General features: G+C 36.1%; 4 protein-coding genes and 1 non-coding gene across 6 annotated transcripts; 4 read left to right on the plus strand and 1 right to left on the minus strand.

Moving 5' to 3' along the window:
* The first annotated feature begins 47 nt into the window (after nt 1-47).
* Nucleotides 48-2,619, plus strand: LOC125211285 (Pentatricopeptide repeat (PPR-like) superfamily protein). The gene is made up of 2 exons (XM_048111014.2): nt 48-213; nt 338-2,619. Exon 2 carries the CDS (start codon nt 362-364, stop codon nt 2,387-2,389), a length of 2,028 nt encoding a protein of 675 aa, XP_047966971.1. The 5' UTR covers nt 48-213; nt 338-361; the 3' UTR covers nt 2,390-2,619.
* Nucleotides 2,620-5,561: 2,942 nt separating this feature from the next.
* On the minus strand, nt 5,562-8,110 carry PFD5 (prefoldin 5). Its single transcript, XM_048111910.2, has 4 exons — nt 7,896-8,110; nt 7,718-7,821; nt 6,614-6,691; nt 5,562-5,788 (listed from the first exon to the last, which is right to left on the minus strand). Exons 1-4 carry the CDS (start codon nt 8,074-8,076, stop codon nt 5,705-5,707), a joined length of 447 nt encoding a protein of 148 aa, XP_047967867.1. The 5' UTR covers nt 8,077-8,110; the 3' UTR covers nt 5,562-5,704.
* Nucleotides 8,111-8,203: 93 nt separating this feature from the next.
* On the plus strand, nt 8,204-8,275 carry TRNAT-UGU (transfer RNA threonine (anticodon UGU)). The gene has a single exon. It is a non-coding gene; the product is annotated as a tRNA-Thr (tRNA).
* Nucleotides 8,276-13,118: 4,843 nt separating this feature from the next.
* On the plus strand, nt 13,119-21,922 carry LOC125209855 (myosin-1-like). 2 transcript variants are annotated; one of them, XM_089069152.1, is made up of 23 exons: nt 13,121-14,393; nt 15,203-15,304; nt 15,375-15,518; nt 15,610-15,760; nt 15,839-15,866; nt 16,078-16,243; nt 16,376-16,439; nt 16,556-16,569; nt 16,667-16,751; nt 16,991-17,094; nt 17,189-17,327; nt 17,583-17,707; nt 17,818-17,970; nt 18,058-18,147; nt 18,590-18,667; nt 18,810-18,968; nt 19,275-19,481; nt 19,691-19,896; nt 19,993-20,128; nt 20,213-20,342; nt 20,418-20,564; nt 20,709-20,776; nt 21,036-21,922. In XM_089069152.1, the coding sequence occupies exons 1-23, from the start codon at nt 14,046-14,048 to the stop codon at nt 21,687-21,689; spliced, it is 3,498 nt and encodes a 1,165-aa protein (XP_088925278.1). In that variant the 5' UTR covers nt 13,121-14,045; the 3' UTR covers nt 21,690-21,922. The 2 variants fall into 2 exon arrangements, with proteins under 2 accessions (XP_088925277.1, XP_088925278.1); XM_089069151.1 differs by having other exon boundaries at nt 13,119-14,393; nt 17,818-18,147.
* A 977-nt stretch (nt 21,923-22,899) lies between these two features.
* Nucleotides 22,900-25,085, plus strand: LOC125211307 (FAD synthetase 1, chloroplastic). Its single transcript, XM_048111038.2, has 5 exons — nt 22,900-23,193; nt 23,748-23,797; nt 23,949-24,084; nt 24,263-24,438; nt 24,508-25,085. Exons 1-5 carry the CDS (start codon nt 22,985-22,987, stop codon nt 25,029-25,031), a joined length of 1,095 nt encoding a protein of 364 aa, XP_047966995.1. The 5' UTR covers nt 22,900-22,984; the 3' UTR covers nt 25,032-25,085.
* The last annotated feature ends 1,519 nt before the right edge of the window (nt 25,086-26,604 follow it).

The following is a 26,604-nucleotide window of genomic DNA, read 5'->3' on the forward strand; positions in this document are numbered from 1 at the left end:
GTTTATATACTACTTTTTTACACGAAGGTGGATAAGTTTACCCTTTTTAGTTTTTACAACATCAACTTCTTCAAAGTAAGACAATAACGACACATACTTTTTTTTTTTTTTTATCAAATAATGAAAATTGAGTTATCTTCTTCCTAATTCCTCATGACTGACCACTCACCAAAGCCGCCGCCGTCAGACCACCCCACCTTCATGTAAATTCTGGTCAGCAAACCCTTCAATTCTCTACACAATTCCACCATTTTTCGTTGCATATAACCTGCTCGATAAAATGCCTCAATGGTTTGCACCTTTATAAATAAAGACTGGATTTTTACTCTTTTTGCAGATGAATTGCTGAAGAAGAAGATCAATGGAGGGGCTGAGCAGCTGCAACCTCACCTCCAAACCTCACCCTTTTCATCAAATCCCTTTAAAAAACGTTTCTTTCAAAACCAAAGCATCACCATCACCATCACCGGTTTTCCTTCGAAAGAAATCGAAAAACTCCAATAGAAAGAGCCCATCATCCCAAAGCTTTGTACCACTCCACAGCAAAAACCCCCATGTCGTTTACCGAGACATCCAAAAGCTTGCAAAAGAGGACAAGCTTGAGCAAGCCCTCAGCGTGTTGGACTACATGGACCGCCGCGGCATCCCCACCAACGCCACGACGTTCTCCGCCCTCATCGCCGCGTGCCTGAGGGCGAAGTCGATAGAGGCAGCAAGACGAGTGCATACGCACATTAGGATAAACGGCCTCGAAGGGAATGAATTCTTGCAGACGAGGCTGGTTCACATGTATGCAGGCTGTGGCTCGATTGAGGATGCGAAGAAGGTGTTTGGCGATATGCGCGTTTCCAGCATTTATCCCTGGAACGCGCTGCTTAGGGGTAGCGTGGTGTTGGGGAGGCGTAATCATCGCGAAGTGTTGGGTTCGTTCAATGAAATGCGCACTGCTGGCGTGACGATGAATGCGTATAGCTTCTCTTGCTTGATCAAGAGCTTAGGAGGGAATCGGGCGCTTCGCCAAGGATTGAAGACACATGGATTGTTGATCAAGAATGGATTTTTGGGGGATGTTATAGTTAGGACTAGCTTGATTGATATGTATTTCAAGTGTGGCAAGGTTAAGCTCGCGTGTAGCGTGTTTGAGGAGGTCGAGGAGAGGGATGTCGTGATGTGGGGAGCGATGATAGCGGGTTTCGCTCATAATAAGTTGCAAAGAGAGGCATTGGTGTACACTAGGTGGATGGTGGAGGAGGGGATTGCAGTGAACTCTGTTATATTGACTAGCATTCTTTCGGTGATAGGAGAAGTGTCTGCTCGAAAAATCGGAAAGGAGGTTCACGCGTACGTGGTTAAGACCAAGGATTACTCGAACCTCCCGTTTATTCAGTCCGGACTGATTGATATGTATTGTAAGTGTGGAGATATGGTTTCGGGAAGAAAGGTGTTTTATGGAACAGCGGAGAGAAGCATCGTTTCATGGACTGCTCTTCTATCAGGTTACGTTGCGAATGGGAGGCTCGAGCAGGCGCTGAGATCCGTTATCTGGATGCAACAAGAAGGGTTCAAACCTGATCTTGTCACAATCGCTACAGTTCTTCCGGTTTGTGGAAAACTGAGGGCGTTGAAGCAAGGGAAGGAAATCCACTCTTACGCGATCAAGAATGGATTCGGGCGAGGAGTTTCAGTAGCGACGTCTCTGATGATGATGTACTCCAAGTGTGGCGTTTTAGACTATTGCTTAAGGGTGTTTGATAACATGGAGAGGAAGAATGTGATCGCGTGGACTGCCATGATCGAAAGCTACATAGAATGCCAACGCCTGCATGAGGCAATTGACATCTTTCGAGCAATGCAGTTATCCGAGCACAGGCCGGACTCAGTCACGATAGCGAGAGTGATGAGTGTCTGTAGCCAGCTCAAGGCTCAAAAACACGGAAAGGAGGTCCACGGGCACGCTGTGAAGAAGGACTTTGCCTCTGTCCCTCGTGTTTCTGCTGAAATTGTTCGTATGTACGGGAGCTGGGGAGCCATTGACATGGCTAAGTCGGCTTTTGAGGCCATTCGTATTAAAGGGCCGATAACTTGGACTGCCATCATTGAGGCTTATGGATGCAGTGGTCACTGTGATGAAGCTATACATGCCTTTGACAAGATGGTATCAGATGGTTTTTCGCCCAACGAGTTCACCTTCAAAGCGGTCCTACATGCCTGCGAGCAGGGTGGTTTTGCTGATGATGCAACGAGAATCTTTACTTTGATGACTCAGAGATACAAAATCGCAGCATCTGAGGAGCACTACAGTAGCATCATTGGCCTTCTGAGCCGTGTAGGCCGGACAGAGGAGGCTGAGAAGTTCGAAAAACTGAGTTCAGTCCTTGCTTTTGGCTAAAAATTAATGATGAACACGCACGTCCTTTGTTCGTTTAGCGCAAATTTTAAACATTCAACGGCCTTATTTTTGTGTAAATTTTCATAGCCATTTTTTTTTCTTTTCTAGTATGAATGCTGAGGAGAAATGCTTGGATTGATATGAGAATGAGTTGTGTGATCTGCCAAATTTGTTGAAGGCGGATGTTGTAATTTAAAGGGCATACATTAATCAAATTGTGAATTTTATTCTCTCCTCAATTTTTAATCATTGAAATGTCTATCCAACTTATCAAACGATGAATCATGTTTAAGGTGTTATTATATTGATTCGCGCTCTCGAGCTGAGTTTTTCATTGGTGTTAAAGGGTTTGCTCACGTCCTTGCTTGTAGTTCATTTATGGGTCACGTTGAACATTCATCTGAAATAAATCCAAAATTTAAGTTGCTTGTTTTGTCGTAGTGGCTCGTTTAACGTTCTTACATCCGGTTATTCAAGGGTCTTTATCAAGTTTCTTCTTTATTTTCAACAACGTGCTTGGCTAAATCATGGTAATTAAACAAAAATGAAAAAAAAAAAAGAAATTTAAAAAGCATGGTAAATTAATGTACAAAGCTTCTAATTCCTAATGCCAACACTCAATTAAGAAAGGTTGCACATGTGATATAATGCTTCCTTTGATTAGATTAAGCCTAACACGACAAAAACAAATAATTTCAAGTAGTATGACATAAGTTGTGAGGCTGAAACCGATCCAACGGCTGAGACAGATGAAGATGATAATCATAAATATGAAGAGCACAAGAAAACAACAATATTCATTTATAGAAGCTCTAAAATCCTCTTCGTGCCGGCACCAGACCCCGATTCCCCCTTATACGGCCTTCCTCCGACCCCTGCACTCCAATCGTCCGCTGCGTCTCTGAAAGAAGACAAAGACTTGGGCTTCTTAATTTTGATGGGTATTAGAGCATGTACATGTTAATTATTTGATAAAATTACAAAATATAATAAAATCGAATAAAATAATTGTGCTTTTCATGTTTATAAATTCTGTATGCCTCAATACCTCTTAATTTAATTGCTACTTGGATTTGGACTTAATCTAATTTGGATACAACTTATTAAGATAGATTTGCAATGTAGAATGACATATAAATGAGAATGATATCTTAGTTAAAAAAATAAAAAATGAGACAATTCTTCAGCGATCTGAAGATATGACTATTTCCTGAAAGTAGTTACTCACTCTGTCTATCATTAGTAGTCTCATTTCTTAAAAGCACAAATTTTAAGAAATGTTAAGAAAAGTGAGTGAAAAAAAGTTAGTGGAATATGAATTTCACTTGTATATAGTATTGGTTTAAAATAAAATGTGAGATCTTATTACCATTTACCGTAAAAAGAAACTGGGACTCCTATTCGTGGATGGACTAAAATGAAAAAACAAGACTCCTATTCGCGGACAAATGGAGTATCATCTTGTGTGTCGTAAAAATTGTACAAACATTATATGTAAAATTAAATATTTTCATACTATATTTTTTTTAAAAAATATCAGCCCCGGCTTATTTAAATTTCTGGTTCCGCCACTGGTCAGCGTGTATGAAAGATGTTTATTGACACTTGAGTTGGGACGGTATACACATGACTCAATCAACTTTGTTGCTTCAGATAGATTACTTTGTTTTCTATTTTTTCTGCTTTTTAATTATTTATTTCATTCTTCTATTCACATTTATGGATATTATTAGTGTTGTACTCTTATTTTTCTATTAGTTCTATTCTATTTGTTAAATAATTTTTTTATCTTTCCCTCATAAATCTAATTCAACTTGTTAAAGTAATTACTAGTTTGATAAAATAATGAGAAAGGGCAGTTTTAGTAGAGGAGCGTCGTTTTTCTCTAAGAAAACATTTTAATGAAAGACCCACACATATTTATAATATTTTAAATATAAAAGAATATAGGACTAGGAGTAAGTCAAATTTAAACTAACTAAATCAAACCAAAGCCTAACAACTTATAGAAATAAACAAAAAGAATAATAGAGAACTAAACTGGAGAAAATTAGATGAGGAAGGCTATGATCACATATTAGAAATTGCCTTTGGCACATATGTCAGTTAATAATGAAATTCCTACAATAGTGAAACGGATTTCTTTAAATCCATAAATCACTTAGGAAAACACAATATGTAGAATGTGTTGTTTGTGAAATGAGATTAGCTTGTGCTGCATTTTTACAGCCATTTTTTCTTGGAGTCAATTTAATTATTAGATATTATTGTTGCTATATCGATGAACTTAATTATTAGATATTATGGTTGCTATATCGATGAACGTAGAGTAAGTGAAAAAAAGTTGCTAACATAAATTTTGACTGTATTATGACTCAAAATAGTTGTAACGATCCTCCGAATATAATTGAAACAAATATTTACAAGTTTGGTGTATTTAGGAGTAGCTAATAATGTCAATTTTATTTTTTTTACCCTACTATTCTTTATATATTATACTCCAAATCGTTTACAAAATAATGTCTCAACTATTTAAAGTGTAGTTTTTATTCACCATTTTGGATAAGTTTACCCTTTTTACAACATGAACTTCTACAAAGTAAGACAATATATATAAAAAAAATATATCATGAAGTAACAATGGCACATACTTTATCATTTTTTATTTAAATCTCATAATCAAGTATTGAGAATCGAGTTCTTTTGCCTGTAGTTCTTTTATGGGTCACGTTCATTGGTGTGGTGTTTAAAGGGTTTGTTCACGTCCTTGCATGTAGTTCAGTTATGGACCACGTTCAAGTTGGGTGAACATTCATATGAAATAAATCCAAAAACTAGTTTGCTTGTTCTATCGTAGTGGCTCATTTAACGTTCTTGCACATGATTATTCATGGATCTACTTCAAAGAAGACACTTTTTATAGAGTTTCTTCTTTATTTTAAGCAACAAAAAAAAGAGATTCAAAAGCATGGTAAATTAATGTACAAAACATAGAAAGTTAAAGCATGTTAATGTGGTTCTAAGTCCTAATACCTAGACTCAATTATAAAAGCTTGCACATGTGATGTTACACCAATATAAAGCTTCCTTTCATATATCTCAACATGACAAAAATAACTAATTTCAAGTAGCATATCGAGACAGACATGATCTCAATCGTGAAACAGGCAAAAGAGAAACTCGAGAAGATCTCATATATCAAGGGCACAACAAACGACTTCGATTACAAAACAACAATATTCATTTATAAAATCCTCTTCGTGCCAATACAAATGCAAATATAGCAAGTACTAAGATGTTAAAATTAAAACACAATTACTGTGAGGGGGCCAACTGCTTCAACTTTGCTTGTAAAATTGCTCCTGCTTCATCTGCTATACTCCTCTTTTTGGCAGTCACCTGCATTTCATTTCAGTTATATGACCAGACATCGATTGCATTGGAAATTGTTCGAAAATAACAGTATATGGTAACAGGCTCATATTGTTCTAATAATTAAACATGTCTACAGCTTAACACTATATTTTGCAGCTTTAGCTTTGTTTTGATATTTGTCTAAGAGCATTACATCTCTATGTAAATATACAACATTCATGAATGAAATCGGCATTGTGGGAGTGCTAACAAGAGGATAATTGTTAGCACAAGCATAAGAGACAATATTCTTCAAATTTCAAAAAGTGGCACTTTCCCCATAAGTTTTCAGTCAGAAATATTCTACACTTGATAATGATTCACCCAATGGAAATCATGATAATTTCTGTGTCACTAACAGGTGCTTCAATTATGTAGATTTGTAGGTCTCTGATATAACCTAATGGCTGATTTCAAGAAAATTAATTATAGGCCTGCTTCTAATTTACCGACTAATCTTTAGGTTTCAAGTCAAGATAATGTCCTTAAGGTGAGATTCCATGTGTAAGATGTACACTGCACTAGCTTTTCTTCTCCTAAATTTCTTATGAATGTACAATAATTGCACGTCGACTACTCAAAATGCGGAAGCGAGAGAAGTTGCTACTTCAAAATATTTGGAAAAAATTGCACCTCGAGGTCAAGTAAAGACAAATGGAGGACACAATATTACGAGTGTGTTCCAACTTCCAACCACAAACCTTGAGTAAGTTTTCAATTCCAAGGCCGGGGATAAATAAATCAGAAAGTCACATAATAGATGGAGTATTATTAGCATCCAAAAAATGAGGTGAGTTTCAGAACACATACCTCAAGAAGTTGGTCATAATTCGACTTCAGCAAAGCAATTTTTCGCTCGCAATAATCTTTGCCTTCTACCATAGTTTTCTGCGTAGATTGAAACATCAGCACACTTAGGACTTCAATCAACATATCATTAAAATTAAAGACGGATCAGCCACTAAAATTATTACTAGTCAGGGATTTGTCTTAAGAAATATGCAAGGCCAGATGATATCAAATAGTACAAACTACAAACTGGTAAGCAAATCGACAGAGCAGTGGGAGGGACTAGAGACCACTACTTCTTGAATCAAACATAAGGATCTAGACCAACTTCACAAAATCGTAGCTATAAAGATCGTCATCTTATAATTTTTTGTAAGTGATAGCATTAGTAGTGGGTTAACCTATGTGACTTTTGGAAGTAATTTAAGCCTTTCAAAAGTACAAAATGAGACTCAATGAGTATATGACCATCACAACCCATGGATTTCCGAGAACAATACAGCACACTACGAAGCCTGGTGCCGTAGATTCATGCTTTCACCATTTGCCTAAACATGATGGATCCGTGGATGAGAAAAAAAGGTGTATATTAAAATAGGTTAAGAATATAAACCAAAAGAAGCAGCATCTCTGACTTTATAAGTAAAAGACAATGCATCATCAAGAGTTTACACAATAATCTCAAGTTCTCAACAAGTTGCTATATGCCACCCCTTTCTACCCTCACTATAAGATGTGTATACTCAAAACTGAGCCAGTGTCACCCAAAAGGCCGCATTGCCTTCATGCCGTTAAATCCCCATGAAGTTCGTTGACCATTCCCAACGGCTAACAACTTACATTTCACACATGTATCATACATATAGAACTAGACTACTAAGTTCGAATCTCCAGCTATAAACACACAAAAGCCCTTTCCTCACAAACCTTTTCTATACAAAACATTCACATATATCATAAAAAAGTCTCATAAATTCACCAAACCAACAAAAGTTTCAAGAGATCCGCCACTACAAAAACCTCGCCGTACTAGCTAATTAAACAACTCCGAAACAAAAATTAGGGCTCCAAACACAATCCTAATCTCAGAAAACAAAAAAAACCATAAACAACGGTGCATCAGACCTCAATGAAGTAACCGGTGCCGACGTCCACCAAAACCTTCTCCGCATCATCCAGCTTCCCCGGCACGTAAAGCGACGCCGTCAACGGCACCAGCATCTTCTTCCCTGGCGCAAAAACAGTAAAATAAAACATCAGACTGTCAAAATCCACATTCACTACGAATAGTAGATCCACCAACCTCGGGGGCGGACGGAGAGGTCGTGGAGGGCGGCGGAGGCGATCTCGAGGCGGGAATTGGCGGAGCGGAGGTTGTTCAGACTGTCCTGGAGTAGATTCACCTCCATATCGACCTGCTCCTTCAATCCCCTCAGATGCTCCACGCTCATCTTCTCCAGCTCCATCCGCGGTGTCGCCGCCATTTTTTCTCGCCGCTACGAATTGAATTGAATTTCTTCTCCTCCGTCAATTCCACACAATTAAATATAAGGAGTAATATTATTAATTAATTCTGTTAAATATAATTATAAGAAATTAAGAAAATAAGCTGCCCCTATAGCTCAGTGGTAGAGCGTCAGTCTTGTAAACTGAAGGTCTGTAGTTCGATCCTGCATGGGGGCATTATTTAAATTCGTCTTTTTCATATTAATCACTACTATTATTTTCCTTTTTTAAGCTATATGCTTTTTGTTTTTTTCTTTTATTTTTAAACTAAATTTCATTTCTATTCACCATACATATATACTCTTTTTTGCATTATTTAAATTCGTCTTTTTCATATTAATTACTACTCCATTATTTTCCTTTTTTAACTATATGCTTTTGTTTTTCACGACTAAAGTTTCTTTACTACTCCTCTCTTATTTATTTTTAAACTTTATTGGTGATGAAAGGTCATTTTTAGTGCTCATATTTTCTAGTCTTGAAGATTAAATTTTAAAGGTAAAATAAATCGAATTATATTATATCACCAATCAAAAAAAGGTGATATGCATAGGACCCAAACTTAAACTTTATTCTTTTTCTTTCATATGTAACAATGTCACAGATGTCTCTCTTCCTTTTTTTAAAATTTTCCAAAATTTCCTAATCTAAAACAAGCCATGTTATGCTGAAATGATTTTGTATCCAAATATCATGGGATATTTTTATTTTTTTTTTTTCCTTTTGTATTTTCCCGTTCCTTCTTTAAATCATTTAATTCTCTTTATCTGAAAAAACCATGTTAGTGGAATGATTATGTGTCCAAATATTTTATTCAATTAGATGCTTTTTTACATTATTTTAAAAAAATTACTACTGTACATTTTAACTATTATATCTATCAAATACGGAGTACTAGTTTTGAATTTTTTTATTACACATTCAATACTCTAGACTACACTTTCCTTTGAATTAGTACTCCATTAGATTTTAAAATAGCTACTGACCAATTTAACTAATAGCGTTGTCACACACTCAATAAACAAGAAAATAAAAATAAGACTAAATTTTGATAGATAAATGATAAATCAAAATTTTAAATAAAACAAAATAAATTTTATGGATGAATGGATATTAAATTATTAATCAATGTGTACATTCACCATTACAATTATTGTGATTGACAAATGATAAATGACAAATGCAAACATTAAATAACAGAAGCTTCAGAAGTGAGAATTAATCAATCATGATTGGACGAATGACCCACCAATTTCAACACTTTTCTACAATCGATATACTATACGTACCATCTAATCCAACCAATTACTAGGAATAATTTAATAACAAAGTTACATACTGATTTAGTTATTTTGTATAATCAATACTAGTATATATCTAGAAAAGTCCGTGAATAAAAAACGAGCCACGATCGATTCATATTTGTTTATACAAATATATAGATTTCACATCATAATATTCAAAATGAGAATATCAATATTTTGCATGGTTTATTCAAATTGTTAGATTTTATTTGTGAAGAAAATAATTAATTAGCACGCATTGGATGTATAATTACATCTACAATATGTTTCACCATTGTACAATTTATCACCTCTACATTGAATACCCTTAAGCCTTCGTTCACTAATAAAATAGTAGCAAATTGGTTGGCATGATTGGGCTGATCCCAATGAGCAATCAGTTGTAAGATCAAGTGTGCAATGCTCTCCAAAATCACCTGTAAATTTATTTTTATTATCTCACAAATATTTAAAATTTAGGGGCGTGATCAATGGTTAATTTTCTTAAGTTGCTAACTCATCAACACAACGTATTAAAAATGTCAACACATGATTTTGTTGAATTTCAATATAATGTGTTGACATTTTTAATACACTGCATTGATGAGTTAGCAACTTAAATAATTAGCAATATAACCTCAAAATTTATCCCACATATTACATAATAATCACAAATATTAGGTTTGTTATGACTAGATCACAAGTGTAGTTATAAAGGAAAGGTGAGCAACCAGATTTGGTAAAAATCATAACATTGTTCTCTAAAGTCATGCAACCAAATTCGGTAGAACAACAAAATGAGATGAAGATTAATGTAGTCATGCTAATAGCAACAATGACATTTCAATTAAAATACCGCCCCACCTGGTGGCCTGTAATTGCATCATCCGCCATAAGCCACCATGTGGGGCGATACTCAATTGAAATGTCATGGTTCCTATTAGTGTGACAGCATTAACGTTCATCTCAATTCATTGTTATAGATGGCTGCATGACTTTGGAGAGCAATATTAATTTTTATGGGGAAAAAAACACATTAACAATGACAAAACAAAGATGGTATGTAAGCGCCACCCACAACACAAATGTTCATACTAAAACTATCTATTTCTAATTTCTTAAGACAACACCAAACAACATAATAAACCCAACAACAATATAAAAAATGTAACAACAACATCTGACTACAAAACACATACGATGAAACCTGTTGATTTAATTGAAGTAGTTGTGATTTACTAGTATCTAACTTAATTTAATTTTCGGTTATTAAATTGACACAGTAATTATTTTCGTGTAAAAAATTAAATCAAAGATGGATATACCTGGCACGAGAGAAAGAAGGATGATTCCAACCATAATATAATTAAAAATCTTCATTTTATTAGTTTATTTTTATTTTTTTGAACTAGTGGTGTATATAGATTTTATAGATGTAGTTAATGGCGAATTAATGGCTTGTGACATTAAATTTCAGCAATTTCCCAATCTATGTCTAAATATGTAAAATATACATAACAAAAATATTCACTAATTTTGATATTTTATACATTTGATGTTTTATTTAGTATATGACCCTACAGCTTTTGTTTGACCGTGTGATATATAAGATTAAATTCACATTTATTTAGAAAATAAGAAATACTCCACATAACAAGACGAAATTGGTTCTCAGCATTTTTAGATTATTAATAAAATATAGAAATTGGATTGTCGTATTGAATAATACAGTATGTTCTAATTAAAGAAAGACTACACTACACAAAGGATAAAAATAGAAAATTAATTTCTGTGGTTTAATATTACTACCATTTACATGTATAATTTTGTTCTAGACCAGTCACACATTTAACTAATTAGTTACGCATATGTAAAATAAAATCATAAAACTAATTAAGCTAGATATACTTTAATACTCCTTAGGGCGTTGTCTACTTTTCTAATGTTGACAAAATTTTGAAACATTTGGGAAAGGAAACATTAAGTTTTGATATAAGTATTTATTAATTCAAGACCAGCATTCCCTATTATTGCCAAAAATATTTCGCATGCTAAAAAGTTTAAATATTTTTAATTTATTTTTAAATTCATTTCTTATAAGCTTCCGTTTAAGATGCATATTAATTTTCTAGAATAAGTAGTAAGAAGGAGCACATTTTTAAAATATAAACGTTACTCCCGTTTGTGTAGACAACAATTAATTAGCCAGTTTCATGTAGGGCAGTGATAAACTGATAAATGTATATAAATTGTACAATAAATTGAACTTTTTTGATACATTTCTTAATTCCAGTCTACAGATTTACTTGAAAATAAATCTGTGATTGAAATTTGAATTTAACGGACTCACATACTCGATGTTATTTGGTTCGACTAGTAATTAATATTTTTATCACAAAACAACCATTGAAATCGATTTGCAACAAATTACAAATTGAAAAGTGAAACTCCCCTATTTGGTAGTACTAATATATATAAGGAGTGTATAAATATAGATTTCAAGGTAATATTATATGGTACCGACGATAGACACTTACAAAATTAATTAATAGCTTGATAGCAGATAAGAATAATCCAATATAAAATTGTTCTATTCTGTGTCACACTTTAATATTCTGACACGAGAGCGAAAATACAAGGGATGTTTTCTATTTATTCGGCATTTTCTGAAATCTACATTTTTAAGGACGAAAATCAATTTAATGGATAATTCATTATATCATGTAGTATTCGACAATTAAGGCAGTAACTACAGTTAATTATCAATAAATATGGAGAGACGGTGGAGAGATTCAGACTTACGTTTCATCCATTTTGAATATAAGCCGTCAGATTACTCATCAACGGTCACCATTCGTTGCACGTGGAGGAATTTTCTGTTCAAGATTTCAATAATTAAATTAGTAAATAGTGGAAATATAATTGATAACAAAATAAAAGTTAGAAAAAAGAGGATTATTGTGTTTTGTGAGTACATTAGAATATAGGTGGATAATGTAAGTTTATGAATATAATATACGGAGTAAATAATACTAATAATCCAAAAAAGAGCATTAGTAAGAATATGAATATGAACAAGTAGTTTCAATGTGAAAGTCTATATAAAAATACAGAGTGTAGTTTCAATGTGAAAATCGATATAAAAATGTTCAATATGTTTATAGAATTATAGTCACAAATTGACGATTCTAATTAGTGATCCCCCACAAGTTAAAAAATTGGCCGTTTCGATAATGCGAGTATTGAAAATGGAAATGCCGTGATTAAATATGTGATAATTCTGATCCTAAATTGAAATTATATAATTAATGGCGAATTTTTGAAAAACAATGAAGATTATAATTTGTACAGCATAAAAATGTTAGACAAATCCTGAAGAAGCTCCTAATAGCGGACGAAGGAAGTAATAGATTAAAACTATGGTGTTTAACTCTTCGATGAAAACGTGAATTTATGAATTTTCAACTATCATATCATATGGAGTACTAAAAGAAAATCTCTATAGTGAATAAAATACTTAATGATGTTTTCCAATTGATTTTGAACATTACAGAATATTAAAATATGACAAAATGTAATGATTTTTTATGACATTTATAGCAAAATTGCTTAAAATTAAGAAACTTTAAATCCTAATTTTGCCTCCACAAATAAAAAGAGAAAACGGTGGCTTCATAAAAAAAAAGTATATTTTGAAATTTTGTTCATATTTTTGGTGGCCAAAAATTCGAAAAATCATCTTGGAAGCCATAGCCACACAGCACAAAAACCCCACTTTCAAATTCAATAGACATAGCCATGGATTTCATACAAATATAATACACATAACACTCCCCTTTCAAAGCGTCCATCAACAAAGCACCAAAAGAGAAAAAAAGAGGAATTAATCAAAGCAAAAAGCCACTTCTGCCATCTGCTTTTATGCTTTCTCCTCTTCCATATCTTGAAAATTTAACCTCCCAATTTGAAAAATCCAATCTTTTATTATATTGCTTTCTGTAACGCGTGTATTTACTGCACGCAATTTGATTTCAAATTGCCTCCATTTTCATTTGTTTTAACTTCGCTGGTCAAAATTTGCTGTCATTTTCACGACAACTGATCGATCGGGGGAGGGCCTGCAAGGAAAGACCCAATTGTGTGACAAGATAAAGTGCTTCAAGATTTGGGTTGGGTTGCTTTTCCTTTTTTCCATTTCCCTCTGTTTTTTCTTGCTTTTGTGAGGGTTAAGATCTGTTTCGAGCTGGAGACTTCAGTTTGTAGGATCCCATTTATTTGAGGGATTTTTTGTATTGAGTGTTTTTCTGCTGGGTGGAATTGGGATCTTTTTTGCCCAATTTCTTGGAGTGGCTTTGAAGCTATAGGGGTTTTTAGGTTCACAATTGGGGAAGTGGGGTTCAAGATTCGTAGGTTTTGACATGGTGAGTGGCGTGACTGGTTATTGAAGGGTCACTAATGGTGCTGTTGTTCGGTAATCGTATGGTCCCCTCCATTAAGTTGGGCAGCTAAGTCGGTGGGGTCTGTGGAGTTAAAGTAGGATTTCACTTTTGTAGAACAAAAAGGGTGGAAAAAGCTCCCCTTTTGATCCAATTATAGGGGTGTTGATTGCGGTTCATTGAATTGGAGGAGAGGGGCAAAGGACCCTCTTTGAGTCTCTGAGTGTAATGTCGCCGGTTAATAATACGCGTTCCTATCAATCGATCAAGTCGTTGCCCGTTGATTTTAAGTATGCGGGTGATGAAGGTGTTGATAGGATGATGTTGCCTGAAACTATTTCGGAGAATGCTGAAGAATTGAGGGATTCCTCGGAGGGGGCAGCTAATGGTAGGGGTCATGTTGGTTCAGATAGTGATGAATCTCCCTATGGTAGTTTGAATGTGCCAGCCAAAGATGGGGCTCCTTTGGCTGATGATAGTGATGATCATAAGGATCCAAGTACTCCTGTGCCGTTGGTTAAACGATCATATGCTGATTCGAAGTGGAGTGACACCACCCCGTATGCGTCGAAGAAGGTGCTTTTGGAGTATTACTTTTGTTATTTTTGTTGGGATGATCTCTGTTGCATATCATGAAATGGATGATCTTTGTGAAGCTATATTAAGTTTTTTGCTTTTGCTTGTTTTCTCATACTATATTATTTTATTAGATTCCGTTCCAAGTCTATTTTTGGTCTAACTGAGTCGTGTTTTCTATTGCTATGCTGAAATGGAAATACAAGATTTCCTATTGCTTAATCAAAGCTCGGAGACAGTAACAAAGGCATTATCGAATCAAATATTATTAGACACATGAAGGGTTATAATCAGAGGGTTTTGATAGAATGACTGTGAGCAGCATTTCTAGAGCATGAATTCGTATTTTCACTTTATGATTGAGAAATAGCTTATTATTTATGGCGTTCCATGTATAAATGCCAAATGATCCTATGCTTATGTGATATGATCAAACCTGCTGAAGAAGATAAACCTTTTTTAATTTTCTAATGTTCCCGAAAAACCTATTTTATTGACATAGCAAATGAACGCTAAAGCGTGCCTTGCCATCCAGGTGAGACCGAAGAGGACAAATCCCAAGAAACTGTTTATGTCAAGAGGATTTCAAATTACATTCCTTGACGCATTTATTCTTTCTGTTTCTATGTGGAACTCTGTTTTCTCATATCTGCTTAAGGATTATGCTCTTAAGTTACCAAAATGGTCGCAGCAATTTAATGGTAGAAACTGCTGATACTATTACTTTATGTCGGAAAGAGCTTTATATGAAAATCCCACTTGTCATTTTTATGCTGGTATCGTCTTTGACTTGTGAGTTTATTTTACAGAAAATCCAGTCGTGGGTTCAGCTTCCTGATGGTAATTGGGAGCTGGGAACAGTTATTCAGACTACTGGTAACAATTCAGTGATAACATTGCCCGAGGGAAAAGTGAGCAATATATTTTTTTTATTATCTTGAGTGTTACCTTGTGTTCTACGTTAACAATTTTCTTGTCTAGGTACTGCAAGTGAGTTCAGAAACTCCTATACCGGCAAATCCTGATATTCTTGATGGTGTAGATGACCTCATGCAATTGAGTTACCTAAACGAACCTTCAGTATTGTACAATCTCCAATACAGATATGATCGAGATTTGATCTATGTAAGTTTGTGTGTTAGTGTTGATTTTCACGAGATTCCCTTGTTTTCTAGCTCTAGTGAACACTTCCTTCTCATTTTCTGGTTTATTTCAGACTAAAGCGGGCCCAGTACTGGTGGCAGTTAATCCCTTTAAAAAAGTCTTGCTATATGGAAATGATTATATTGAAGCTTACAAGCGCAAAACTTTGGACAGCCCTCATGTATATGCTATCACGGACACAGCTATGCGTGAAATGATCCGAGGTAATTACATTCTAGAAAGCCAAGCAATAATTTTCTCAAAGTAATTTAACTCAACAATTTGGTTTTTCCTTTCTGCAGATGAAGTAAACCAATCTATCATTATAAGGTTAGTGGAAAATACATGAATTTCTTAGTTTTTTTTTCGATAGTCAATGTTGCACGTGCAATTTCGATGCCTTTCATCGATTAGTAGCTAACTTTATTTTGCAGAATATTGGTTTGTTATTGATATTATTTTTCAATAACTGGTGTACTTAAATATCCATGATATTATAGTATTTGACAAGTTTGGTTCTATCCATCTCTTTTTTATTTAGTGGGGAAAGTGGAGCTGGAAAGACAGAAACTGCAAAGATAGCAATGCAATATTTGGCTGCTCTGGGAGGTGGTAGTGGTATCGAGTATGAGATATTAAAGACGAATCCTATTCTGGAAGCTTTTGGTAATGCCAAGACATTAAGAAATGACAACTCAAGTCGATTTGTAAGTTGCTTATTTTGCCATCCTCTCTTTCTTGGTTTGTTAGCATGAAATTAAGTGGTTCAACTGATAATTGGTGCATGAATACCCAATAATTTGCTGCTTGTAAGTTCAAGTAATCAAGAGTATCTGCAGGGAAAGCTGATCGAAATCCACTTCAGTGAAACTGGAAAAATATCGGGTGCCAAGATTCAAACTTGTAAGATTACTTCTTCCATTTTTTTTATAAAATTAATGTTGCAGAATTTTAGAGAGCCTTCTTAATTTATTTCCTTTTTTGTTGCTCCATCAAATGCGGTTCCTTGTTCCATGCAGTTTTACTAGAGAAGGTAATTACTAATCTAGTTTCAGCTTTTCTATTAGATATTTTGCTCTGGTATATAGTTACATATTCAGAAAACTCAGATAGATTGTTTTGGCAAACAGTCAAGAGTTGTTCAATGTTCGGAGGGAGAAAGATCATATCATATATTTTATCAACTTTGTGCCGGGGCTTCACCTAGCCTAAGAGGTAAGTTTACCAATATTCTTGTTTATAGTGTCGAAAGATGATCACTCGATCAGCAATCTTGCAATGTTCTGCTATCGACTTCTTATTTTCCACGGTGGTGTAAATTTGCTTTTTTGGTCATCAGATTGACTCTTGTGCTATATTTTTTTGTGTATACTATCTCTTATTTCTTCCTATATCTGCTTGCTTTTGGTTGTACGTTTTTCATTCAGCTGCACTTTCTTGTTTATTTTGTGCAGAAAAATTGAACTTAAAGAATGCAGATGAGTTCAAGTATCTGAGGCAGAGCAATTGCTTTACGATCTCTGCGGTTGATGATGCTGAACAATTTCGTATAGTAGTGGTATCCTTATGGACTTATTCTCATCATACTTTACCATTTTCTTTTACTTTGAACTAAAACCAACTCAGCTATATATCATCTGCTATAAATTCAGGACGCTCTGGATATTGTTCATGTAAGTAAGGAAGATCAGGATAGCGTATTTGCAATGCTGGCTGCAGTACTATGGCTAGGAGACGTCTCTTTCACTTCAATCGATAGTGAAAATCATGTTGAACCGGTGATTGATGAAGGTGAGAATATATCAGGGTGAATGTACCAAATGGTTCTGCCTGGATCAATTTCTGAAATAAACACCAATGTTAAGCATGCCAAAGTTGATGTGCCGTGCTTGCCTTTTCCACAAAGAAAGGAAACGTTCAAATAATGTTTGTACGTTAACAAGTGTGACGTGCTTCTATTACCATGTCTTTACTGTACAAGGCAGGCTTGTAACTCCTGCAAGATGCTTAAATTTTGCTGATGACATCCATCTATCCTATTTTCAGGACTAACCACTGTTGCCACGTTGATTGGGTGCAAAGTGGAGGAACTGAAGCTAGCATTATCAACTCGAAAAATGAGAGTCGGGAGAAGAAATGATACAATTGTTCAAAAACTCACTCTAGCACAGGTTGGGCAGTTTTCTGTGAAAACTACTTAATTTTCTCTAAGTACAGTTTTGACCCGTATACTTGCCAAGTCTCCTGACTTTGATTGTTCATTCATGCATTGATATCACAGGCCATGGATACAAGGGACGCGTTGGCAAAATCGATTTATTCATGTTTGTTTGACTGGCTAGTGGAGCAGATAAATAAATCACTAGCAGTTGGCAAGAGGCGTACAGGAAGATCCATTAGTATCCTTGATATTTATGGTTTCGAATCGTTTGAGGTGAGTGTCTCTATATATCCTTCAACTTGTCTGTTTGTCTTTGCTTATGCTGTTCTAACTGTTGTTTTATTTTATTTATTTTATCAGAGAAACAGTTTTGAGCAGTTCTGCATTAACTATGCCAATGAAAGATTACAACAACACTTCAATCGCCACTTGTTTAAATTGGAGCAAGAGGTAACCGTGTCCTATCTCTGCTAAAACGTAGTTTCATAGTCATAAATATTGCGATCTATCTTGTGTCATCTAATAATCTGCCTTAGATTAACTTATATTTTTCCAAAAACCATTTTTCTTATCTCAGTATGATGAATTAAGTATCTTTTAGACGGATTGATTCTTTGTTCTACCTAGTGAAGGACATGCCCGGCTGCCCGCTACTTTTCTAGTTTACGGATAACCTGATCCTCGTCATCTGCTCAGTGGATTAGATAATTTCAAGGGATTGGATGAAATACACACTTTTTTGGTCTATCAAATCAATTAAAATAATAGATTTACGATTCCTCTCACATCCAAAGCCTGAACCATGCATCTTGCACTTCAATGTCACAACATGCACACTATCTGTTATTGCATGGTCTGATTTTGGTTTTGAATCTTTTCAACCTTTCTCCAGGAATACATTCAAGATGGCATTGACTGGGCAAAAGTTGATTTTGAAGACAATCAGGATTGCCTTAATTTGTTTGAGAAGGTCTGATACTCAAACTCTAGCATTCTGTTCCGGTGTTGGTTATATTACTCGCATCTTTCTTTTAGGTGGATGTATATTTCACTTATCCTGGTCAGAAGTTCTTCGTGGTGCAGAAATGTTGAAAGGTTTTTGTTTGGTGCAGAAACCATTAGGGTTACAGTCGTTGCTCGATGAGGAATCAACCTTTCCAAATGGTACAGATTTGAGCTTTGCGAATAAGCTCAAGCAACATCTAAGTGCTAATCCTTGTTTTCAAGGAGAAAGAGAGAAAGCTTTTCGCGTTCGCCACTATGCTGGAGAGGTATGCACTTCAGTCATACTTTTTTATGGTTGGCACCCCGTTTCTTTTGGGTACAAAATGTCGCAGGTTCACAACATGTCATCACTAGGATAATTTACAAACACTATAGATTAAATCTCTTATCCTATACGTTTAATGATTATGAAAGTAAAACGGAATAGAACTATGTCGATCCCACGCGTCTGGCATCCTTAATTCTACTGGTACTTACTATTAGAAGAAGAAGAAATAGACAATGTTGCATTTTATTCGTTTCCTTACTCATTTTCATATCGGTGATTTTGACAACTTCATTCATGATGGCAGGTTACATACGACACCACTGGTTTTCTTGAGAAGAACAGGGATTTACTTCATTTGGATTCAATCGAACTTCTTTCGTCTTGCACGTGCCCCCTTCCTCAGGCTTTTGCATCCAGCATGCTCAATCAATCCGAGAAGCGAGTAGTAGGGGCATTGCATAAATCTGGTGGGGCAGATTCACAAAAATTAAGTGTTACGACAAAATTTAAGGTAAAAATAGTCTTACTAACCATGCTTACTGGCATATTTATACAGAATAGAGTTGGGATGTGTTTGATACTTATTTTAATGTTATCATTTGGTTTGTGTTTGTTCTTTCAGATCAAGTGCTTTGTCATGCAAGTTTGCTTTCATCTGTTATCTCCTTTTTCCCATACTCATTAATCACGATTATCCCTTGCTGTTATTGTTTGTTTCAGAGCCAACTGTTCCAGTTAATGCAACGTCTTGAAAGCACAACTCCACACTTCATACGCTGCATAAAGCCCAACAACTTCCAATCTCCCGGTAGCTATAATCAAGGACTCATACTACAACAGCTGCGGTGCTGTGGAGTCTTAGAAGTTGTTAGAATATCAAGATCTGGGTTTCCCACCCGGATGTCTCATCAAAAGTTTGCGAGAAGGTAAAAGCGATATTAGAATATACTAACAAATTTGCAATCTCTTCTCCGACTCCTCTATCTTTGATGTTCATCACTCCAATCTCCTTTCGTTATCAGGTACGGTTTTCTTCTATTAGATCACGTAGCGTCTCAGGACCCGCTTAGTGTTTCCGTAGCAATTCTTCATCAGTTCAACATTCTCCCTGAGATGTACCAAGTTGGATACACAAAATTGTTTTTCCGAACTGGACAGGTTCGAATATTTACAGAACTTTCTGTTTTATTCGAACACCTCTTGCTTGAGCAGTTAGTCAGTCTGTGTTTTAAATTAATGCAGATTGGGGTCCTTGAAGATACAAGAAATCGCACTCTCCATGGGATATTGCGTGTCCAAAGTTGCTTTAGAGGCCATAAGGCTCGATGCCTGCTGAGGGATTTTAGGAGAGGGATTGTTACCCTACAGTCATGTATGTCATTGTGGATATGTGTTAACTTTCTTTAACCTTATAGACTGGTGTTTGACGGGGAACCTCTCGATGCAGTTATCCGTGGAGAAAAGGTTAGGAAGGTGTACGCAGGCATACTCCGAAGGCATAGGGCCGCCATATCCATCCAAAAGAATGCCAGAGCTAGGATTTTAAGGAAAAAGTTCAACAGAGTTAGGGAGGCAGCTACCTCGATGCAATCAGGTAATCACCATCTGCGTAATCCAAGCAACGACAACAAATTTAGTCAACTAGTTTTGGCAAATTCTGAACTTTATGCTTTATTTTTGTGATCTATGGGCAATCTTGCAAGGTTTTTACATTCCCCCCTTTTTTGCTGGTTTCTAGTTATTCGTGGCTGGTTGGTCCGAAGATGCTCGGGAGACATAGGATTGCTGCAATTTGGAGGAAGAAAGGTACTCAGATTTTGGATAAATATTGATATGTATATTAAATTACTCCTCCGTCCCAAGTTAATTGAAGCGTCTTTTTTGGCACGAGATTTAAGAAAGTGACGTTTAGATAGTTGAGTTAGCAAAGGAGTGAGAATAAAGTATAGATTAAAAGAGTTGAATTTTGCAAAAAGGGGAAATGACTCATTTAGCTTGGGACGTCCCGAAAAAAATACCAATCGATAACATGTTGGTGATGTGTTGACTTTAATTTGTGGATCAGGGTAATGAGCCAGAAGAAGTGCTGGTAAAATCGTCGTTCCTTGCGGAATTGCAACGCCGTGTTCTCCGAGCTGAGGCCTCTCTAAGAGAGAAAGAAGAGGAGAACGACATCCTTCACCAACGGCTGCAGCAGTACGAGAATCGTTGGTCCGAATACGAGCTAAAAATGAAGTCTATGGAGGAGGTGTGGCAGAAGCAGATGAGATCACTGCAGTCGAGCCTCTCCATTGCAAAGAAGAGCCTCGCCTTCGACGATTCCCAGAGAAACTCGGACGCCTCTGTAAATGGAGCCGAAGAAAGTAGCTGGGACACCGGCAACAATTTGAGGATCCAAGAAAACGGGGTTAGACCAACGACCGCTGGGTTAAGCGTCATTGGCCGGCTGGCTGAGGAGTTTGAGCAGAGGAGCCAAGTATTTGGAGATGACGCCAAGTTCTTGGTGGAAGTGAAGTCCGGCCAGACTGAGGCGAGCTTGGACCCGGATCACGAGCTTCGGAGGCTGAAGGCGATGTTCGAAGCTTGGAAGAAGGACTACGGGTCGAGATTGAGGGAGACGAAGGTGATACTTAACAAGCTCGGGGGCGAAGAGGGTAGTTCGGCTGATAAGGCGAGGAAGAAGTGGTGGGGGAGGCGAAACAGCACGCGGATGGGTTGACGTTTTACGAGGAGAGGCGCGTCGACGTCTACGATGACGGAAGAGGTAGCTACAGGTGTATAGTTATGGTTTACTTGGCTGAAGGAAATATTTGGAATTGCATATCTTTGTTAAGTTCGTGCAACTCAAAAGAGTGAAAGTTTCTTATTAATTCCTGATATTAGTCTTTGTAAAGGGTCTTCTTTTTTGGGGTTTTTGTGGAGAAGAAAAGGTTTGATTTTTGGTGTTTTTCAGTGATTGTATTATAATTTGTTGCTATACATGTTAAAATGCAGTGTGAATGTATTAGTTTGGGTATCAAAATGAATAGATAAGAAAGTGATAGGTTTAAAAGCAAGATACCAATACTCTATTATGCCATATTCTTCTGATTCTCAATATGCAATCTAATAATATTTCTAAAATAATAAAACAAGTTGCACTTATATCACAATTAGTTGATGGAATTTTTCTTGCAAAATTGCAATTAATGCCACAATCAATTGATGAAAATTGTCTTATAAAAAAGACGAAAAATGTTTAGAGTACATATCATATTCTTTGATTTTAAAGTTAAATTTAATAATCCCTTTCAAAAAAACAAGTTGCTAGGTATATCATAATTAATTGAATTTTTTTACATAAAATATCAATTCATAACAAAAAATTTAGACAATAACTACATTCCTCAGGGTCGCAACACAAGCCATTCAAGAGTTGCGTTGTGGAGAGGCGGAGTACTCTCTCCGTCCCGTAATAGGAGTCCTATTTAGTTATGACACGGGTTTAAGAAATGTAAAGAAAAGTGAGTTGAATAAGTTAGTGAAATATGAGTTTCACTCATATATATTTTTATAATAAAATGTAAGTGTAATAAGTTGGTGGAATGTGAGATCTACTTACATTATATTTTTATAATAAAATGTGAGTGTAATAAGTTGGTGGAATGTGATGTCTATTTACATAAAAGTGAAATAAAACTTTTATTATAGGAGGAATCGAAATAGCAGAACAAGACTCTTAATCTGTAACAAAATGAGTAGTACTTGCCGTATTCTCTTGATTCCAAAGCTGCAACTTAATCACATCTGTCGAAAATTAAATGATCAATTGATGAAAATTCTTAAAAAATAGTACTACCATCATTTGTCAAAAAAAAAGTTTAGATAATTACGTCATTAGCAACCCAAGTGTAAGCGACGTGGCTCGAGCCAACTCGAGGATAAGCATTCAGCATCAATGGCCAACCAATTAGGGCACTTCAAAATTAGGGCATATATTCTCCCTCCTAATTTACCCCAAATTACTCCTCAACAATGATGATGGGCGGCTGCCGCATTTCGCAGCAGCTGCTCGAATACAATCCTTGCCAATTCGTCACCTGTCGTTCTTGTCTCCACGGAACTGCTCCGCCGCCGCCTAGGTTTCGCTCTTCTTCCAGAAGATTTTTGGGGTTCAAGCTGTCCGGCTCCAATGACGACGGTTTAGCCATCAGCAACGAAGCGTCCCAGCCCCATCTCTTCAGGTAATGCTCTGATTCTGCTTTGCAATCACCTTACTCCTGATTAAACCAGTTTAATTGAAGTCGAAAATCAATTGGCAATCTGTATATCAATCAATTTTATTCACATTCAACAGCATATCGACCTACACGATTGTTTATGAGGTTCAGTTTTCTGTGGAAGATAGATCATGCCATGATGAATTGCTACCTAATCTGAATCCTGTAGAAATTAAGCTGTCTAAGCACTATTATTTCTATTTTCATCTCTCAAATCAATCTATAGATAAAAATTCTACACGAAAATGATAATGGTGTGTTTAAAAGAGTAACGGAGGGTTACTACTTGCAAGCCACTAGAGTTGGTGTTTCCCTTTCGTAGAATATAAAAAAAAGGTTCCCATTTTTTTCGAGAATCGCCCAAAATAAGAATTTTTGCGTCTATGAATGCATATTGTGCCTCCATTTTTCGAGAATCACCCAAAATGAGTGAACTTTTTAGACTTTAGTGCTTCTTTATGCTGATCTATTTGGTCATCACGGCTGTTTTTGATACAAAATTATTTGTTTATGAATAGCCCAGCTAAAAGCGGCGGGGATCTTCCATCTGAACGAGTCTCAGTAGCAGGTTGGTCCTTTACACCCGATTTCCCTCTCTTGTGCTACCTGATCATTGATGCTTTTCCAGTAATCGATTACTGTTGCTATATGTCAATTTCACATGAGATGATTCGGCATCTGCTCATAGATTGAAACCTTTCATTGTTCCGTCGTAATAGGTGGAATAGTAGCACTAGGAAAGTTTGATGCCCTTCACATAGGTCATCGGGAACTTGCAATCCAAGCAGCGAAGATAGGAGTCCCTTATCTAATGTCATTTGTTGGAATGGGAGAGGTGCTTGGATGGGAACCTAGGTATTTGCATCATGTCTTAAATCTGCTTATCTCTTAGTGACTTCTTTTATAGCTTACTTCCACATTATTGGTTATGTTTCAACTTTCATGTAGTTAATCTTAATCACCATATCAATATTGGATTCGGAAGAATGTTAACCTAAATATTGTGTAACCTCCATATGTTTAATTGGATCAGGGCACCTATAGTGGCAAGATGCGATCGAAAACGTGTTCTTTCCTCTTGGGCTCCATTTTGTGGTAATGTTACCCCCAAGGAGTATGAGGTTGAGTTTTCTCAAGTTAGATATCTCACTCCACAGCAATTCGTCGAGAGATTGGCAGTGGATCTTGGAATTCATGGCGTTGTGGCAGGTACCTCCTTCTAGTTTAATACAATAAGATTGGAGAACGAAATAATAAGCGTGTGTGGTAATCTCTCAGGTGAAAACTACCGGTTTGGATACAAAGCTGCCGGTAATTCATCTGACTTGGTGCGACTGTGTGACGAGTATGGCATGAAAGCGTGCATAATAAAAACCGTCATGGACAAGCACCAATATTCTACGGATGTGGGTTCTAATTCTGGAAGCTCACAAGAGAGAGGGCAAGTATCATCCACGCGAGTTCGTCAGGCTCTTGGCAACGGGGATATGAGGTACGTCTCCGAGCTTCTGGGACGCCACCACCGGCTTATGCTAATGATAAGAAACAGTGAAAACATATTTAGTGATAGGAAGAGGTTATCGGTGAAATATAGGCCTTGTTTGTTGAATCTCCCACCCAAAGAGGGTGTATACGAAAATTGCTCGCTAGTAGTTGGCGATGAGAGTCCGGTAATATGCAGAGTGACTATTGATTCGACATGTATTCATTTGGAATTAGATGAGCAGGAAGTAGCTCATCATATGAATTCTAGTGCTCAAAACTTGTTACTGGGTATCGACTTTGGGGAATCCAAACTTTGATAATATTTCTCTAGTGAAATTATTGGATGAAGATCTGTTGATTGTGTGTTTAAATGGTGTTTAATGGGCTGGCTGTGTTAGGTTATTTCCAAGTTGCGTTTATTGAATTGAGATGGTTAGAGAAGTCATATGTTGTCCCTTTTCTCCAGATGCTTCAGAATTATGGTTTAAGACTAAGTACTACTACCCTATACACTGTTGATTCTTTTATTTGCATTATTTGATGAATATTCGAACTGAAAAAGACTTGTGATTACTGATTATGGATTCCACTAGAGCTAGGGCAAAAACTCTGATGCACGCACCCTCCTCCGATTCTTGCCCCCTCGCTATCTCCCCCTCTTCTATCGTCATCGTCTCCTCCCTCCTCTATCGTCATCGTCTCCTCCCCTTCCGCAGCTACCTCTCCCCCTACCTTTTTTTGAGCTCACTGTGCATGTACTCACCAGAAGAGACCGGCTCTTCCACGAGTTATGGTGCTCTACCAACTTGATTTGTTAATCTTTATTTACATAATAATAACTGAATTTTGGATGTTTTAATTTTCTGAGTGTGATTGTGTTGTATGAGTGGAGAAGATACTCTGATTTATGATTTTATTGGAGTGTGAATTGTCGTTGTTGACATTCAAATGGTGAAGCTTTCCCATATTCGAGAAATAAACATCTTTGACAATTGAAAAATGACTGATATAATTGCAATGGAAAAAAAATACTACTCCGTATATACTGAAATGATAATGTTTAACTAATTCCCTTAACGCGCTATCGCGTACCCTGATTGACATGATGTCGGGCCGAAGTGTGAAGACCGCCAATGCGATGGAACTTCTTTTGCTGCAATAATAATGTTCAACTAATGGACGGTGGACTATAATGTAAGGTATCAGATGATTGTGACAGACCACTCATCAAAATTATTGCCTCAACAACAATTTATTCACTCAACAAATTTAACCAATTATGCGCAATCATCCAACTAACAATTTATTCACTAAACAAATAATTGCCTCAACAACAATTTATTTGCAATTATCCTATAGAGAATTTTTTGGTAAAATTATATATACCCTTAATCCGACAATATATCTCATTTTAACTCGACATGAACTAAACCGAACATGAACAAATATTATTATTAAAATGAGTAAATTGTGAGTGCCAGTGTATCTAAATAAATAGTAGTATCAGTTTTATATTGATTTCAAATTAGTTATTAGTTGAGTTATTATATTTCAGGTTCCCCAAATTACTTAGATACTTTCGGCAAAAGAAAAACATCTAATCTCATGTTTCCTTTCTATCCGTCCGCCGTCCGCCGTTCTCATATTTTCTTTTTCATCCGTATGGATTAATCGTTTAATTTCATTTTTACTATATTTGGTAAGTAGTTCCTACGTTCTATTCACATTTGATATACAAAAGTAACTGACATATTGATGGATAATGTACTATATCGCCACCAATGAATGAAGCAAACTTTTGTGCATATAAGTTGATGAATCGATAGAGGTTAATGCACGAGATTGGAGTAAATTTATGTGCCATAAACTAGCAAGGGCAGAATCGTAATT

Source organism: Salvia hispanica, chromosome 3, assembly GCF_029641045.1.
Source record: "Salvia hispanica isolate PSC_SH4W2 chromosome 3, Shi_PSC_v1, whole genome shotgun sequence".
Lineage (NCBI taxonomy): Eukaryota > Viridiplantae > Streptophyta > Magnoliopsida > Lamiales > Lamiaceae > Salvia > Salvia hispanica.

What these genes read in the sequence shown, in the direction of transcription:
- LOC125211285 (XM_048111014.2), top strand. Translation starts at nt 362, where the DNA reads ATGGAGGGGCTGAGCAGCTGCAACCTCACCTCCAAACCTCACCCTTTT.
- PFD5 (XM_048111910.2), bottom strand. Translation starts at nt 8,076, where the DNA reads ATGGCGGCGACACCGCGGATGGAGCTGGAGAAGATGAGCGTGGAGCAT. An exon ending in CCTCTCCGTCCGCCCCCGAG is followed by an intron (nt 7,822 to 7,895) that starts GTTGGTGGATCT and finishes TTTTTGCGCCAG; the next exon opens with GGAAGAAGATGCTGGTGCCG. An exon ending in GCACCGGTTACTTCATTGAG is followed by an intron (nt 6,692 to 7,717) that starts GTCTGATGCACC and finishes CAATCTACGCAG; the next exon opens with AAAACTATGGTAGAAGGCAA.
- LOC125209855 (XM_089069151.1), top strand. Translation starts at nt 14,046, where the DNA reads ATGTCGCCGGTTAATAATACGCGTTCCTATCAATCGATCAAGTCGTTG. An exon ending in TGAACCGGTGATTGATGAAG is followed by an intron (nt 17,328 to 17,582) that starts GTGAGAATATAT and finishes TCCTATTTTCAG; the next exon opens with GACTAACCACTGTTGCCACG. An exon ending in GATTGTTACCCTACAGTCAT is followed by an intron (nt 20,343 to 20,417) that starts GTATGTCATTGT and finishes CTCTCGATGCAG; the next exon opens with TTATCCGTGGAGAAAAGGTT.
- LOC125211307 (XM_048111038.2), top strand. Translation starts at nt 22,985, where the DNA reads ATGATGATGGGCGGCTGCCGCATTTCGCAGCAGCTGCTCGAATACAAT. An exon ending in TCCCAGCCCCATCTCTTCAG is followed by an intron (nt 23,194 to 23,747) that starts GTAATGCTCTGA and finishes GTTTATGAATAG; the next exon opens with CCCAGCTAAAAGCGGCGGGG. An exon ending in AATTCATGGCGTTGTGGCAG is followed by an intron (nt 24,439 to 24,507) that starts GTACCTCCTTCT and finishes GTAATCTCTCAG; the next exon opens with GTGAAAACTACCGGTTTGGA.